This window comes from Gadus chalcogrammus, chromosome 22 (genome assembly GCF_026213295.1).
Source record: "Gadus chalcogrammus isolate NIFS_2021 chromosome 22, NIFS_Gcha_1.0, whole genome shotgun sequence".
Classification (NCBI taxonomy): Eukaryota; Metazoa; Chordata; class Actinopteri; order Gadiformes; family Gadidae; genus Gadus; species Gadus chalcogrammus.
This window is the reverse complement of record NC_079433.1, coordinates 9,607,292-9,622,316: the sequence shown is the minus strand read 5'-3', so window position 1 is coordinate 9,622,316 and position 15,025 is coordinate 9,607,292. Positions and strand designations below refer to the sequence as shown.

The 15,025-nt window shown below is 44.6% G+C and overlaps 3 protein-coding genes across 3 annotated transcripts; 2 read left to right on the top strand and 1 right to left on the bottom strand.

Annotated features, from left to right (window-relative positions):
* The first annotated feature begins 17 nt into the window (after positions 1 to 17).
* On the top strand, positions 18 to 6,866 carry lrrc71 (leucine rich repeat containing 71). Its single transcript, XM_056582260.1, has 17 exons — positions 18 to 1,820; positions 1,944 to 1,976; positions 2,058 to 2,192; positions 2,384 to 2,491; positions 2,774 to 2,849; positions 2,946 to 3,020; positions 3,266 to 3,334; positions 3,531 to 3,690; positions 3,779 to 3,862; positions 3,978 to 4,052; positions 4,751 to 4,858; positions 5,193 to 5,259; positions 5,342 to 5,421; positions 5,541 to 5,564; positions 5,914 to 6,031; positions 6,206 to 6,297; positions 6,450 to 6,866. Exons 1-17 carry the CDS (start codon positions 1,733 to 1,735, stop codon positions 6,567 to 6,569), a joined length of 1,512 nt encoding a protein of 503 aa, XP_056438235.1. The 5' UTR covers positions 18 to 1,732; the 3' UTR covers positions 6,570 to 6,866.
* Positions 6,867 to 7,066: 200 nt separating this feature from the next.
* Positions 7,067 to 8,884, top strand: rps27.1 (ribosomal protein S27, isoform 1). Its single transcript, XM_056582261.1, has 4 exons — positions 7,067 to 7,175; positions 7,806 to 7,914; positions 8,047 to 8,157; positions 8,610 to 8,884. Exons 1-4 carry the CDS (start codon positions 7,170 to 7,172, stop codon positions 8,636 to 8,638), a joined length of 255 nt encoding a protein of 84 aa, XP_056438236.1. The 5' UTR covers positions 7,067 to 7,169; the 3' UTR covers positions 8,639 to 8,884.
* A 498-nt stretch (positions 8,885 to 9,382) lies between these two features.
* Positions 9,383 to 14,413, bottom strand: LOC130376249 (small conductance calcium-activated potassium channel protein 1-like). The gene is made up of 9 exons (XM_056583471.1): positions 13,463 to 14,413; positions 12,709 to 12,804; positions 11,987 to 12,265; positions 11,195 to 11,316; positions 10,772 to 10,913; positions 10,380 to 10,490; positions 10,075 to 10,202; positions 9,787 to 9,856; positions 9,383 to 9,631 (listed from the first exon to the last, which is right to left on the bottom strand). The coding sequence occupies exons 1-9, from the start codon at positions 14,411 to 14,413 to the stop codon at positions 9,383 to 9,385; spliced, it is 2,148 nt and encodes a 715-aa protein (XP_056439446.1).
* Between the last annotated feature and the right edge of the window lie 612 nt (positions 14,414 to 15,025).

Genomic DNA, 15,025 nt, shown 5'->3' with positions numbered 1-15,025 from the left:
GGGCGGGCGGGGGGGTGTGTACTGTGTTTTGAAAGGGAATGGACTCCAGTTCCGTTTTCCTCTTCAGAATACACGATCCTGGTTGTGCCATGGTGAATGTTTAAAATGTGTGATATCCAATGAGATTTTTTTTGCCCCTGGAATGCCTCTGATAAAATGGGACCGCATGTCCCTATGTGTTAAACTGACAGAGAATTGAGACATACAACTGGCTACGAAAGAGAGAGTGGGAGATAGAGAGAGGTAGAGAGAAGCTGTACAGTGCCAACTTAATGTACATATACAAACTTTACATGAGGAACGTCTCCAAAAGCAATATCTTGATTATGGATTTTTTTTGGTGTATTGAACTGTACAGGACTCAGCCCTAAAATGTATTATGATTATTCTAATGATAATATGATAATTTCTTCCATTTGTATAACTACAATGAAGACAGTTAAGCTTAAAGGAAAATGAGAGTTTTGTCCAAATTCCCACACTTAGCGGTCGGACCCAAGCAACGTATATACGTTTTTTGCTGCCTATAAATTCCATCTATGTACTTGCATGAACGAGAAGAATGTCAAATGGACATAGAAAGGCACCGGGACATCATAGTCCTTGCAATGGCTTCTCGGTCACAGTAAGGAATATTGTTAATAATATTACTTTTAAGGAGTAAAAAGCTCCTTGATTTTTTGCTGCAAAGTGTTGAACACTAAAAAAACAAACCAACATAAAAATGTTATGATATTTTTTAAGAAAGGTGACAGAGATAAAGAATACGCTGTCAGCTAGATATCATGTTATTTTCTTTTTCCTTTAAAAAAACTGAAACGGTTCCGTTTTGTGATAACAGTCATTGTAAAATGCTTGTACTTGTATTTGTGTATTTTGTGTGATTTGTTTAGTTATTTTTAGACAATCACAAAATAAGATGCAAGCATTGTATATGGCAGACTGGCAGACATTTTGTGATGTGTACAGTTTGTCAAAAACTTCTTCCACTCGTTAAAAGTTTGTAATTATGATTATAAAGTCATGGAAAATGCTGTTGGTTTTTACTTTTTTGTTTTATATTCTATTTGTTTTTTGTTTTTTGTTTGTTTTTTAATAAAAAGCACTACATTATTGTGAATAGATTCATTGTGTTGTTTTGCTTTGCTTGGGTTATAGGAAGATAGCAGGAATTAATTAACAAAGACAAAGTGCAAATGATTAAATTTGAACTATTTTGGAGGATTGAGATATGAAACATCTGATGGCACTTGGCAGCGCCACCTACGTGCATTCTTCACCTCCTGCTATCCTCATCTTCACTGTTGAAAGTCCTGCAATATTGTCTCATTTGTTGGTATTGCATAGTTGAGAAGTTGTTCAATTAAATAGAAAAATATATAATAATACAAAACCGCAGTGCAAACGCCTCATTCTCACTCTCGCGAGAAGTAAGTACCTGCGTTATCTTTTACTTTTCAATTCTCCAACCACAGTGCGTGGATTTAGGTAGGTGCTTTTGACGGATCGATTTTCACAACAGTATAAATTAAAAGGATTTAGCTAATACATACAACCTCAATTGTGCCTTCGATTTTTGTTTGTCTTATTTCTCGGGAGACGCGGGCGGTTCCCCGTGTAGCGGCACTGTTCCCATAGCAACTCCACTGTAAACAGTACGTATGGGAGGCAAACTCTCAGACGATATTTGCGATTTGGTTCGAAATCACATAGGCCAAAATACGAGGCAGCAATGTCTAAAAAACGTCCGGAGAAACCCAAAGACAGGTCAGAAAAGGCGATCGCTGTAGTGGAAGACCCTCCGCCGACTATAATCACAAGTATACGTTCATATCCATACAATAAGTTACACCTCATGTCCTCTGATTCTACGTCTTGCTTTTTCACTGTATTTCTACTGTGACGCTTATTTCCCTTTTGCTTGTTTGTTTTTATTCTAATAGGAGTGAATAAAAAATGTGCTAGTCATGCTATTGGTGAGTAGTAATGGTCAATAAGATTCCCATCCTTCTGAAGACGAGTTCTCGCCTAAATCTGCATGATTGTGTGTATTATAGAGGACTACCAGTGCTCTGGCAACCTTCACGTTGATCTCCCGGAACTGTGCCTTCTCCTGGGCATGAAGGAGATTCCAGTTGTTACTCAGAGACCCGCAGCATCCTCAAGCTCGGCTACGGATGGAGAGAACATCGGTAAACACGATGATCAGTATATCGACATAAAGACGCAGAAATAGTAACATGTGTATCATCATGTATGTATTCCCAGAACCAACACAGATTTGTTTTGGATTTGGGCCCAATCCTGAAAAGACACTTGTCAACAACATACGTTTGGCAATTTTTCATTCATTTCGTTTCTGTTTTTATTCTTGCGTTGTCAGAGCACGACAACTCAGAGGCGGAAAAACAACGGTTGTACTCCAATCCTTGCGTCCTAGTGGTCTTAGAGAATGAAGAACCCCTAAACCTCAAGAGCATTAAGATATCTGGTAAGCGTAACATACATTACGCTATGCTATAGTATACTATACTATTGATTGATCACAAACAGACACACACACACACACACACACACACACACACACACACACACACACACACACACACACACACACACACACACACACACACACACACACACACACACACACACACACACACACACACACACACACAAATAAATTAAATATGTGTTATTATTTATCTTTGGGCAAAACTATGGATTTACCTAAATGAAAATCACATATTATAACTAATGATTTGATATCCAGGATGGAAGGTAGATATGTTGGTGACCCGGATGCTTTGCAAGATTCTTCCTTCTTTGAGCAACCTGCTTAGCCTTCAGTAAGTGTTAAGGAGTTCTTAGAGAGAAGTTCCGTTCCTATGTGATAATGTGGAGGCTTATCTTTGCATGTAAACATTTTAATCGTTATGTTTCAGCTTGTGGCAAACCCGACTGTCAGATAAGATGGTAATTTCTCTCAACAACACGTTCCCTCTGTGTTCCAACCTGAGGTGAATCTATCATGGTTCTCATATCTGTTGTATTACTAAGGCTTTTCCCCCTATGGTTGATTATGGGATTTTAGCATTGTATGATTTTAGATTTTCGAACAAGTTTGATGATGAGAAATGTATTTGTATTTTTTTTTTTTCTGTTCTAGATTTGGAAAGTAAAAGCTAAAAAATATTTTTTAAATATGTTCCATGTTGTAGTATTTCACTAAATCTATCACACTATTCTTCATCATCTGTGTTAGGACTGTCATACTGGAGGGCAATCCTCTTCCAGAACAAAGTTACCACCTGCTAATGTCTAAAGACAGCGCGTGAGTGGACAGATATTGAACGATATGTTACTAAACGTCATATGCATGGGAAATTTCAGACAGACAAATACAAACACACACACACACACACACACACGCACACACACAAACACAAACACACCAGCTTGGACTGTATATTGGTTGTATACAGTCTTGGCAAAATCTTATAATAACACCTCTTATTCTCTCTTCCAAGCCTCACTCACCTGTCGCTTAGAAACAACCGCATCGGAGAGGAGGGAGCTCGCCTGATTGGCTCGGCTCTCTCAACGACCACATCGGCCAATAGGAACCTTGTGATTCTCAACCTGGCGTTCAACTCTATCGGTGATGCAGGCGCCACACACATAGCCCAGGTACACAGCCGAGCCCCCAGTCTCCATTTCCATGTGTGGCTACAGTCTGTGTCAGGGACGTTCATGGTCCCCATGTGTGATCTCCTAGGGCCTGCGTTTGAACCGGGGCCTGCTCTGTCTCTCTCTCGGCAACAACAAGATAGGCGACGCAGGGGCGGCTCACCTGGCCAAAGTGAGTCCTCCCGTGGTCCTTTCAAAGTAATGGAGCGGATTGCACATTGGTTTTGTGGCATGTGTTGGTGGTGTGCGAGCTTCTAATTCTCTTTTTATTGTTGGTCACTGGTCAGGTGCTTGGTCCGTTTGCTCTAACCCAAGAGGAGATTGTGGAGCGGAGACATCAGCTGCTGGATCGAGAACAGAATGTAAGTGTGCAGGCGGGGGTTTACTCTTGCCTTGAAGACTCTTTACTTTGTCTGATTCACTCAGACACGGAAATATTTACATGCATCATTTATCCCTCATCTCATACATTTGATTATTGTGATTTATTTTATTTGTAAAAACATAATGGTTTACAGAGGTGTAATCGAGCGCGAATGATCGTGTCTTATGCCTGTCCAAGTCCAGCCATTGTATGCCTGTCTACATAGAATGAGCTTATTCATTCAATTCAATTAATAATCGTTATCTTTAATTTGTCTTTATTCTGTGATATACTGTATGCCTTTAAGACGAATGCACCAAAATGCACTGTGATGCATTTCAACTATGCCATAGTTAGTGTGTGTGTGTGTGTGTGTGTGTGTGTGTGTGTGTGTGTGTGTGTGTGTGTGTGTGTGTGTGTGTGTGTGTGTGTGTGTGTGTGTGTGTCTGTGTGTGTGTGTGTGTGTGTGCGTGTGTGTGTGTGTGTGTGTGTGTGTGTGTGTGTGTGTGTGTGTGTGTGTGTGTGTGTGTGTGTGTGTCTGTTTGTGTGTGTCTGTGTGTGTGTGTGTGTGTGTGTGTGTGTGTGTGCGCGTGTGTGTGTGTGTGTGTGTGTGTGTGTGTGTGTGTGTGTGTGTGTGTGTGTGTGTGTGTGTGTGTGTGTGTGTGTGTGTGTGTGTGTGTGTGTGTGTGTGTGCAGTCATCAGAGCACTCTCCTCCTACAGAAAGCTCTCTGGGTACACCCAGCAGCTCCTCCCTGAACACCAACCTCAACAAGTCAATGAGCAAAAGCAGTGTAAAAAGAAAGGTAAGGAATGAATCGTTTTGTATACAGGTTGTTTCGATTTATTTTTGCTGGGATTTTAATTATCTTCTTCTGTTTCTTCCATTGATACCATGCTAGGGTTGTTTATAAGGCTAAATCTAATCACTGTCATTGATTCATTAGCTATTATTGCATACAAGTAGATGCCCATCAAGTTTAAAGAGTCTACATTTTCGAAAAAGCAAAAATATTTCTGAAGCGATAAACAGCCAGAGAGAAAGAAAAAGTTATTCTGCAGATCAAGTTATCATGCTCATTTGTTCTTAACAACGTTTCTCAGTGAAGGTTTATAACAAGTCTCACTCCACATTCAAAGGAACCGCCTAAAAAAGAGGAAAAAACAGCCGTGACCAAGAAAGACGATCCCAAACTGATCAAGAAAGGTAAACAATTCTCTCCTTCTATTGCAGTCTTTACATTAGAGCAGGAACTACCAATGAATGCTGTTGATCTGATCTTTCCAAGCCTCTGAACTCAAGGTGCAACGTGGGAAAGCAGGCAAGCCTGGAGCCAAAGACAAAAACCCATCGGTTGGTGATCCAGAGGTAGGCTTATGTAACAATTGCTTACCCACAAAATCCATAGCCCCCACTCTCATACCAAAACCATTTTGTATTATTGATGTGGTCCTATTACATTAACTAATGTTTTTTTTCCCCTGCAGGATAAGCCAGGCGGTCTAAATGAGGTTTGTTACCAGGGAATACTTTTGCTTACAATCTAAGTGATAGGGAAAGTATTTGTTTGGAACACAGCTCTGTGTTTTCTGCCACAATAAAGGCTATAATGGCTATTCCTCAAATGATGGAAGATTGTAGGAATACATTTGCTCATATATATCTTTTATTATGTGTTTATACTATTAATATATAAAACTGATATGTGTGTATACCTATCCTCAGAATCATTGTTGTTCCATTGCGGAATTAAATGAAAAACTACATACTAAATAGTGCATGCATTTATCGTCAGATTCTTTTCAAACTTTAGATGGCAGCAAATCACAAATGTGGTGGTTGGTTGCTCGTGCTTTTCAGCTGCTTGACCACCAGGGAGAGCCGTTAGAGAGCCCCCTGCTGGAGACAACAGTGCAGGGCAGAAACGGCCAAGTCCTGCTGTCTGGGAACACTGCTCTCTGTTACTTAAACCTGTCAGGTAGGCCTACTGTCACAGACTATCAGAGCGTTTCCTCCTCGCTCTTCATTCCTGTGAAACAGGAGTGCTTGTTTAAAGTCCACTTTTGTTACACAGGTTATTTTAATCTCCAAATGTAACAACAAAATAGATACATACATTCTAAACACAATGTTTATTAATTTCCCTCTGCAGGGAACAAGATATCGGAGCAGTCGCTGCCTTTGTTCCTGTCATCTCTGCAAAAGCAGCCCGAGGGGGGGGGGCTCAGACGACTGAGCCTTCAGGTGGGACTCAAAAACCCACTGCACTCGCGTTGTTTTGAACAATTACAGTGGATAATCATGGAGCACATGTTCTTTGTGTCTCAGTATGCAGTTATGCCCAGAAGTGTGTAGATATTGACAGAAGTATAATCAACCTTTTCCTCCCCCCCCAGAGAAACAGTTTCTGTCCAGACTTTGAAGACTTTGTGAAGATTCAGGAGCTAATGGCGCTGCGAGATCCACTCAACAAAACTACTGCCCCACAGCCGGAGCAGGAGGGCCAGGGGGATTAGGAAAAATATGAAATGGCTAACTCTACAGAGTATCCTGGGTAGTAATGTGATCCTGTGAATAATGTGAATTATTTTCATTAAATGTATTTGGTTGCATATTTTTGAATCCTTGTTTTAATCATAGAAGATACCATTTAATTAAATAAATACATATTTTTATATTCTGCCAGGGAACTATTCTTTAGAATGTATGTGTGTTGGTTGTATTTAAATAGACAATGTTACTATAAAAAATAACATATTATTTTCTACTTGACATAACTTTTCTACTTTAAACGGATTTTGGTCGATTATTTATTGTACACAGCATATATGTATTAGACCCGAGCTGCATTCAGAGTCGCGGTTTCAATATTAACTCTCTTGACGCACAGATTTTATTAGGAAAATAAACGATGGAAACAAAAATGGCATGGTTTATTTTTATGAATAAATATATGCTACACAGATGCTTCGGTTGGTCGTTTTCGACCTTACAAAAATGGCTGCTACCGTTTTGAAATGTACTCATTTCCTGTCGGTTCTCCAAAGCGACTACGGATATGAGGACCTGGCTTCCGGTAAAGCCTCCTTTCCGGCAGCGGCTATTTCCTCGCCAACATGCCAGTGAGTATGCGAGAGACTGAGAAAATACATTTTAACCATATAGCACAAAGTATTAAACCCGATACATGCACCCATTTATACATAAGAAATGTGCGATCCGAATAATATTACTTTTTGACGAGTGTGGTCAAAAATGGCCCCAAGTATTAAGCGAGTATTGTATCCCTTTGGAGCACACGGAGAGCGCGTTGTGATACAAGATGGCTGCCTACATAAGGCAAACACGGAGACTGGGTAGAAAAAGCAATCGGTATATTTAGACTGAAATCCTTATCGTATGGTTTTAGCATTCACATCGGTTGATTTAAGATGCACAGGCCATGTTCTTCATTTAATTGATCACCGATCATTATGGTATTTCAAACATCGGGAGCTACGCAGTGTTTTCAAATCTCTACATGCAGGCCACTCGTGCCATGTGTTCCAACATTTATGTTTTCCGTACATGTTTATTAATTCTCCCAAGTATCCCATTAAAGCATCAACGTTAACGGTTGATTTTGTTTCAGTTTACAAATGACACCCTATACAGTAAAGCATCCAAGTCATTGCAAGATACCGTTGGTAGACATGTACTTTGACGCTCTCTTTATACGTTTCCGTTAAATTCTTATTACTTTTATTTCCCAGCTCGCAAAAGACTTGCTGCACCCAACTCCCGAGGAGGAAAAGAGGAGGCACAAGAAGAAGCGTCTCGTTCAGAGTCCCAACTCTTACTTCATGGACGTGAAATGTCCAGGTAATTAAATTGTATAAAAATCCGATTATTATGTGAGAATAGTGCCTGTGACCTGACCCGAGTATTTTTTATTGTTGAATCGATAGAATCACAGTTGACTGCACCTAATGGTTGTTTTCCCTGTCATTCCAGGATGCTATAAGATCACAACTGTCTTCAGCCATGCACAGACCGTTGTGTTGTGTGTAGGCTGCTCGACAGTCCTATGCCAACCCACTGGAGGCAAAGCACGTCTCACAGAGGGTATGTAACTGGGCTTGCTTTATTTCCACTTGTGTCACTCATCAACGGTCATCCCCATTAAATAACATGTTACGTGTGGTATAGACTTCCCGCCTCATTCCAGTGCAAGATAGTATGTCCTGTATTCCGAAGTGGTGAAGATCAAGGGCGAGTTCAAACTCTTTCTGTTGTGGCTATTGTGGCAAGACATGCAATATAGTGTATTTTATATTTGGGTCTAAAATAAAATCGGGTTAAAGTTATGTTGTGTAAGGTTTTCACTGTTTAATTTTTTTGTACAGTGGTAGTAGACTAGTCTATGACTGACAGGATGAACTCACTCAGTCAATGTCTTTAGGTTTTTTAGGTCTGTAGCTTAAATGGTATGCAATACCGATTGCTGTACCTGCAGTATTCTTTTGTTTACTCATGCTGTGCTTCCAATAGTGACTAAACCCTGCTTTCTCTGTCAGGATGCTCATTCAGGAGGAAGCAGCACTAGGTGCTTTCACTGTCGCTGAGTGAGAGAGGTGGCGTTGGAGCGGTTAATGTCAGCGTCTTCTGCACCAACATGGCAGGCGGTACTTCATTCAAGACCAAACCAATCAATCGTCATTCAGGATCAGCCTGGCTGAACTGACTGGGCAATACAGGATTTCACTGTGCTCATTGGGAGATCAGTTTATGCTGTACATGGACTTCCAACTCTGTCTCTCTTAATAAAAAATATTGTTTTGACTAAAGAAAATGCTGTTGTTCTTGCCTTACTTTTTACGTATTGTGGCTTTCTTGTCCCTTTCTTGTTAATCCTATTACACAACTACTGGGGCTATTAGTACTTGTGAAAGAAACCGTATTATGATTCACATGAATGTTCTCATTCCCTTCTCAGATAATTAATTGATCTATTTAACAGCAGGCTGACATAAACCAGCGGTTCAGAGGATTTCTTGGCACAATTGAATCGATGGCCTGTACAAGAGGACTGCCAAGTAACTTGAGTTTTATTTTGAATTGTACGCCATTAGAGCTGCATTAAAATACATGTCACATTTTTCTACAAAACTGCTAGTTATTCTAAACCTGTAACTACATTGTTTCAGCTCAAACAAGGATTTTATCTCTGGGGGGGGGGGGGGGGCAGGATATTGTGTGTCCTGATCTTTGTCAACCCTGAGGAGATGGATCCATGTCTTTGCAAACACCAGCCGGCCCTCGCTCCATCGTTGGTTCCCACGGTCTGGCCCTATTGCGCTCCGTCGCCCCTGCTTGTGGTGGCGGCGGTGGCGGCGTTCTCCGCCTGGGTCTCCCTCTCCCACAGCAGGTGGCGGATGGAGGAGTTTTGTGTGGACAGCGTGTTGGAGAGGAGGGGCATGAGGCTCCGGAAGCCCTCTCTCAGCTCCTCCACGTGCTTCTCCAGGCTGTTGACGTGCGTGTCCAGCTCTCCCCGGCAGCCCTGCACCTCCGACAGCACGTCGTACATCAGGCTCTGCATCTGCAGGACCGCCACCAGGCGTTGGTGGTGGTCATGGTAACAGCGCCATAGTGTAGGGTGAAGAGATTGTACATGGTGTTGAGAAAAAAAAACAGTAGCCGGATTAGATTCTGAATGGGAAGAATGTAGATGGGTGTTTTACTCGCCTCTCCCACCTTGCTGAGGTCCACAAGTGAGTTAGCTTGGTCGGCCAGCTTTCTCTTCTCCATTTTCACGCTGCGCAGACTAGGCACAACACAGGGGAAATATTGGGCAACACATGAATCGATAAAGCATCTTTTTCCTCTTTTGTTTTGTCCCAAGAGGCGATCTTCTTTCCCACACACACATTTACACGGCACCCTAGATCCCCTGAATCTATAGTCCAATTTGGGAAAGCATTGGATAACCTGTTAAAGCATCATTCCTCTAAAGATAAAAGTGAGAAACGGCAGCCATCTTACTGGTGGATGGCCAGCAGCAGCTTCCTCTGGTGCATGCGGACCCTGGTGTGGTCCCTCTCCCTCGACATCTTTGTGTGTTTGTAGATGAGCCAAGTCTCCCTCAACACGTTTGCCGCTGCAGATTTGATCTACATTCATTTAAATGACGAAGCATTTTTATTGTGTTGGCATTCGTCTTGGCTGAAGACTATAATTTACTTTACAATGTACTCTGCCAATCTTGGGCTTAATCAGTACGAAACAGATGTTGTAATTAATTTGTGTGAATGAAGCTGGAATGGAGCATTTATTAAATGTACTGGGACCTCTTTGGAAATGTGGGAATCCATCATAAAATTGTGGACGTGTTTTTCTGCTCGGGTAAGCTCCAGCTTCCTGGCAACCACGGCAACCACCAACACTGTGCAGCCAGCCCCCTGCAGTGCATAACAAGACAAGACAGAAAGAAACATGGAGATCAGACGGTAGTACTGAAAATCCACAAATAATCATTCAGTTTCATTTGTCAAATGGCTATTTGCAATGGGGCACCTTAACTTTGACAAATTCAAAGTTAAGGTTGCTTTTTAATACTTCATCAAATTCTAAACCTAGTTGAAGTTGTTGCAAACAGGGAGACTTTTTTCCAAATCTTATTTAGCTGTCCGTACCGTGTTACTGTGTGCAGAGAGAGAGGTATATCTGTGCTCCCTCTTACCATGATCCCTGTGAGCAGACAGATGCTGCGACCGCAGTAGGTGTGGGGCACCACGTCCCCGTAGCCAATGGACAGGAAGGTCACAGAGACCATCCACAGGGCCTCCATGTAGTTGCTGCTGAGGTCCCTGTAGTTGTGGTGCCTGTAGGAGGACGGTGGGCATCCGATGAAGGTGTTTAAGGTAAGAGCATAATAAGTATGTAGATAAACAAATCTGTGCTACAGTAGACAGGTGGTAGTGATATGGGGTATTAGAAATATAAAGATCTCTTTAAGTGTTAAGTTTATTAACAATTTCAAATGAATCAATCCCCAACCATGATTTACAAAAAAACGTTGATAGTCTTTCTTTTAGGAATAAAAAAAACAAAAAACATATGAAGGATGGACAAGGTTACAGTCCTCGATGCCCATTATGCATACCTTTCACAAACATGCAAACCCCACGCCGCCACGATCCACAGGGACACGCTGAAGATCATGAGCACAGTGCCCGGGTAGGTGGTCATCAGCGTCTTGCCCACAAAGCGGGTGTTGAAGTGGATCTGGGGAGGCCAGGCAGCGCATTGGGGCCTATGTTGTATAACTACACTTAAGCATGTAGCAGCACGATAACACACAACACACGGATGGGGATACAGAGGGCATTAGGGATCAGAGCCAGTGCCCTGAGCCACGGAGATATTGTGTTTTGCGGAGAGGGAGAGAAAAGGTCGCCCTGGTCCCTCTCTAAAATAGCCACACAACTGAGGGAGCGGATTAGTGGGGAGGTTATTAAAATGGAAGATTTAAACCATGAAGGAGGAAAGGAGAGCGGCAAAGGCGTGATACTCCGGAACAAAACGATAAAGTCACAGAACTGTGACTCACCCCCTTGGGTTGAGTGGACTGAACGACATATCACATGCATTGCAGTTGTTTTTTTTTCCAAACCCATGATACAGCCCAGTTATTGTCATATCTTTGCATGGATTATTTTTGGTTGATTTACAATAATTGTACCTTCATGTCTCATAGGCTGGCATGCTGTGGTATTCAATTACCAAGTTAAAGTCTCCTACATTGAACTGATTCTATTTAGATTATTTGAAGTTCTAGGTGGGAGTTAGTGCTACTGCTTACTGACCAATCCAGATGGGTTCATTTCAAATAATGAGAGAGAGAAAGAGAGAGAGAGACACACACACACACACACACACTCCGGCGCCCTCTGACCTTGTTCAGAGCGCCGATGCTGCGCGAGGCGGTGTCTGTGAAGAGCCGGCTGTGCAGCATCATGGCCCGGCCCAGCAGGTAGAGTCGGAGGAACATGGGCAGAGCCAGCATGATCTCCAGCTCCGTCTCCGAGCTGGGCGGGACCTTCTGGACGTAGGCCAGCACGCCCATGGGGTACGGGTGGACGGCCACCGCCACGAGCTCCAGCGCAATCAGGGTGACCCGCTCCATCGTCATGGCGATGCGCCAGTCCTCTGCGCCGTTGTCGTGCATGTAGAGCTGTAAATTATGGGATGGTGTTTCTTATGGTCCAATGTGTGGGTGTTTTTTTCAGAGTCGTAATGCGGTTGGTCTCTTGAGGTGCAACTGGGAGATGGTGTTAGAGTTCAATAGCCCCTTGTTAGTATTAAATTGTGTGGGATATGCTTTTTTCCCCCCCAAGGCGCTTTTAAAACCATATCGGGCTCTCCAGATCAGCAGAATATGAAAGCCATGTGATTCTTTCTAAGTACGGCACTGTGTGATCTCCCCCTTTAATTTCATGCCTACCAACCAAAACCTAATTTGATGTTTGCGTTTTAAAAGATTGCTTCTCCTGGACATAGTCATTTATCAACTTCCATGAGCCTTAAAGGATTGATTCAATGTGTTGAAGGGCTGACCAGCAGACCGCTGACAACGACGACGTCAGAGGATCGTAGAGTTAAAGAGTCTTTCGGTACCTGCACCTCACAGCAGTGATAGGCCACGATCAGGCCCACCAGGAGCACGGTGGACACACTGATCACCGACTTCAGCACTATGGAGTAGATGGAACTCTGTGGGTGAAGCACACAAACACACACGCAAAGTCACACACACACACACCCGCAAAGTCACACACACACACAAAGTCACACATGCATACACACACACACACACACACACACACACACACACACACACACACACACACACACACACACACACACACACACACACATGCATAAACACACACACATGTATGCAACACACACACACACACACACACACACACACGTGCATAAACACACACACATGTATGCAACACATACACACAATGCATGCAAGCGCACACACACATGAGCACAGGCAAATGCACACGCACGTACACACCCACACACACCCATGAAGTGCTGGATGAATAACAAAGGAATGTAGGTAGGACATGACATAATCTCCATTACATTGTATTGAGTTAATCCAGTTGGTTGATTTAATGAACATGACACTAATCCATGTGTTGTTTAGCCATTCTTCCAGGTTTGTGGTCAAATATTTACACCTAAACCGTTGAGACAAGACTAGTATAAACGATATTTCATCACGTTGAGCCTGATTCACAGCGGCAGCTTCTCCAGTAGGAAACGCAAAAAAAAAAGAAGTCTGCTTTCTATGAAAACAAAAAATCACTTTTCCTCTTCCGTCTCTTTTATTGGCTGCTCGGCAACCACTGACCTTACTGTAGACACCCCAGGAAAGCTCCGTCTCCATCACCATGACGACCACCCCGAAGATCCCCACGGCCAGGGCACAGTCGTTGAGCCGCTGCCTCCTCTCGAACAGAGCCCTGCGCCGCACCAGCCTCCAGCCGATGCTGTGGGTCTTCCAGTACTGGTCGTCCTTCATGTCCGGTTTGGACTCCTGGGGCCCCGGGGCGGGGGCCGGGCTGGGGCCGGGGCCCTCCGCCCCGGGCAGCGGGCCACGCTGGTCCCCCCCCTCCACCGTGTAGATCCGGGACTCCTCCGGCTCCTCGTCCACGTCGTCTCTGGCCGTGATGATGATCTCCGGGACCGTGCGGCGGTCGCGCATCTCCACGGCGACGTCCGGTGTGGGGTCGTGGCGGCGTTCCCCCGCGGCGCCCCAGCCCACGGCGGTCTCCCTGGCCTCCAGGTGGGAGCGGCAGGTCACCCGGTAAGGGGACCCGCGGTGGGGGGTCCCCGGGCCGCCCCTGTAAGAGGAGGCGGGGGATGGGGGTGCGGGGGTCTTCTCCTGGTGCGGCCGGGGACCCTCCGGCTTCTTGGCTCTGTTCTTCTCCTTGTGACCGGCGTTCTGCCGCGCGGGCGGCTGCTTCTTCGGGCCCTTCCGGTCGCCGCGGCCGTCTTTTCCCTTGCCCCCTTTGTCCCGCCTCCAGAGGGGAAAGGTCGAGGAGGGGGAGGGGGAGGAGCGGGAAGGGGAGGCGGAGACGTAGAGGTGGCCGTTGTACACGGGCACCGTAGCCATGGCCTGCGGCCGGTCCGTCCAGACCCCCGGATCCCCCCGGCCCGCCTGGTGGTGCACCGCGGGGTGGAGTCCGCACTGGGGGGGACAGCCGGGGGGGGGCGGGGGTCTGGGCAGGAGGAGGGGCCGCCGGTCCTCCGCCTCGTCGCCGGACACCACCGGCGTGCTCATGGAAGGGGACGTCTCCATGGCGACGGTCGGCTTACAGACCCGATCGCAGAGCCCCTCGACCGATCACGCGTCGGGATGAGTGAATGATGAATGAAGGAGACGGGCTGGGAGGCGCTGGGAGAGTGGCACGCTGCTGAAAGGAGGCCAGCGGAGTTAGGTAGACGGGCGAGGCATGGGGACATCTGCACATCGAGCAGCCCCCCCCTAAGGTCTGTAGACCTGCTCCAGAGTCCGACAGCTCCTTATTCTTCTGGTTTTCCTACATTTAGGAAAACCTGAGGATATCCTACAGAGGAATCCAGGGAAAATGTGTTTCTTTAGGTTCAGAGATGAAATCATATGCAAAAAATAATTAAGGTGGCTGGCGTACACCAGCTACAGTATCACTACCTCTAATAAGTGATGAGCAACCTTTTATAACTCCACTGCAGAGAAAAACGCCTGCCTTATAACACACAACATGTATTTGGTGGCTATTTTTTCAAAACAACACTGAATAATTCATCTTTGTTCCAATTCTTACCCTCTGAGAACTTCATTAAAGTTGAAGACTCGTACTCTTTAATGCTTTACTTCTTGGTTAATTTCCCAAGCATCCTCTTCTTAAGTCGCCTTCATTGCTCTTGGGTG

Coding starts and splice junctions, on each gene's coding strand:
- LOC130376249 (XM_056583471.1), bottom strand. CDS start 14,413: ATGGAGACGTCCCCTTCCATGAGCACGCCGGTGGTGTCCGGCGACGAG. Junction 12,266..12,708: donor ATCACTGCTGTGAGGTGCAG/GTACCGAAAGAC, acceptor CATAATTTACAG/CTCTACATGCACGACAACGG. Junction 10,203..10,379: donor ATTCCCACATTTCCAAAGAG/GTCCCAGTACAT, acceptor AAATGAATGTAG/ATCAAATCTGCAGCGGCAAA.
- lrrc71 (XM_056582260.1), top strand. CDS start 1,733: ATGTCTAAAAAACGTCCGGAGAAACCCAAAGACAGGTCAGAAAAGGCG. Junction 1,821..1,943: donor TCCGCCGACTATAATCACAA/GTATACGTTCAT, acceptor TTATTCTAATAG/GAGTGAATAAAAAATGTGCT. Junction 4,859..5,192: donor AAAGCAGTGTAAAAAGAAAG/GTAAGGAATGAA, acceptor CCACATTCAAAG/GAACCGCCTAAAAAAGAGGA.
- rps27.1 (XM_056582261.1), top strand. Junction 7,915..8,046: donor CATGGACGTGAAATGTCCAG/GTAATTAAATTG, acceptor CTGTCATTCCAG/GATGCTATAAGATCACAACT. Junction 8,158..8,609: donor CAAAGCACGTCTCACAGAGG/GTATGTAACTGG, acceptor TTTCTCTGTCAG/GATGCTCATTCAGGAGGAAG.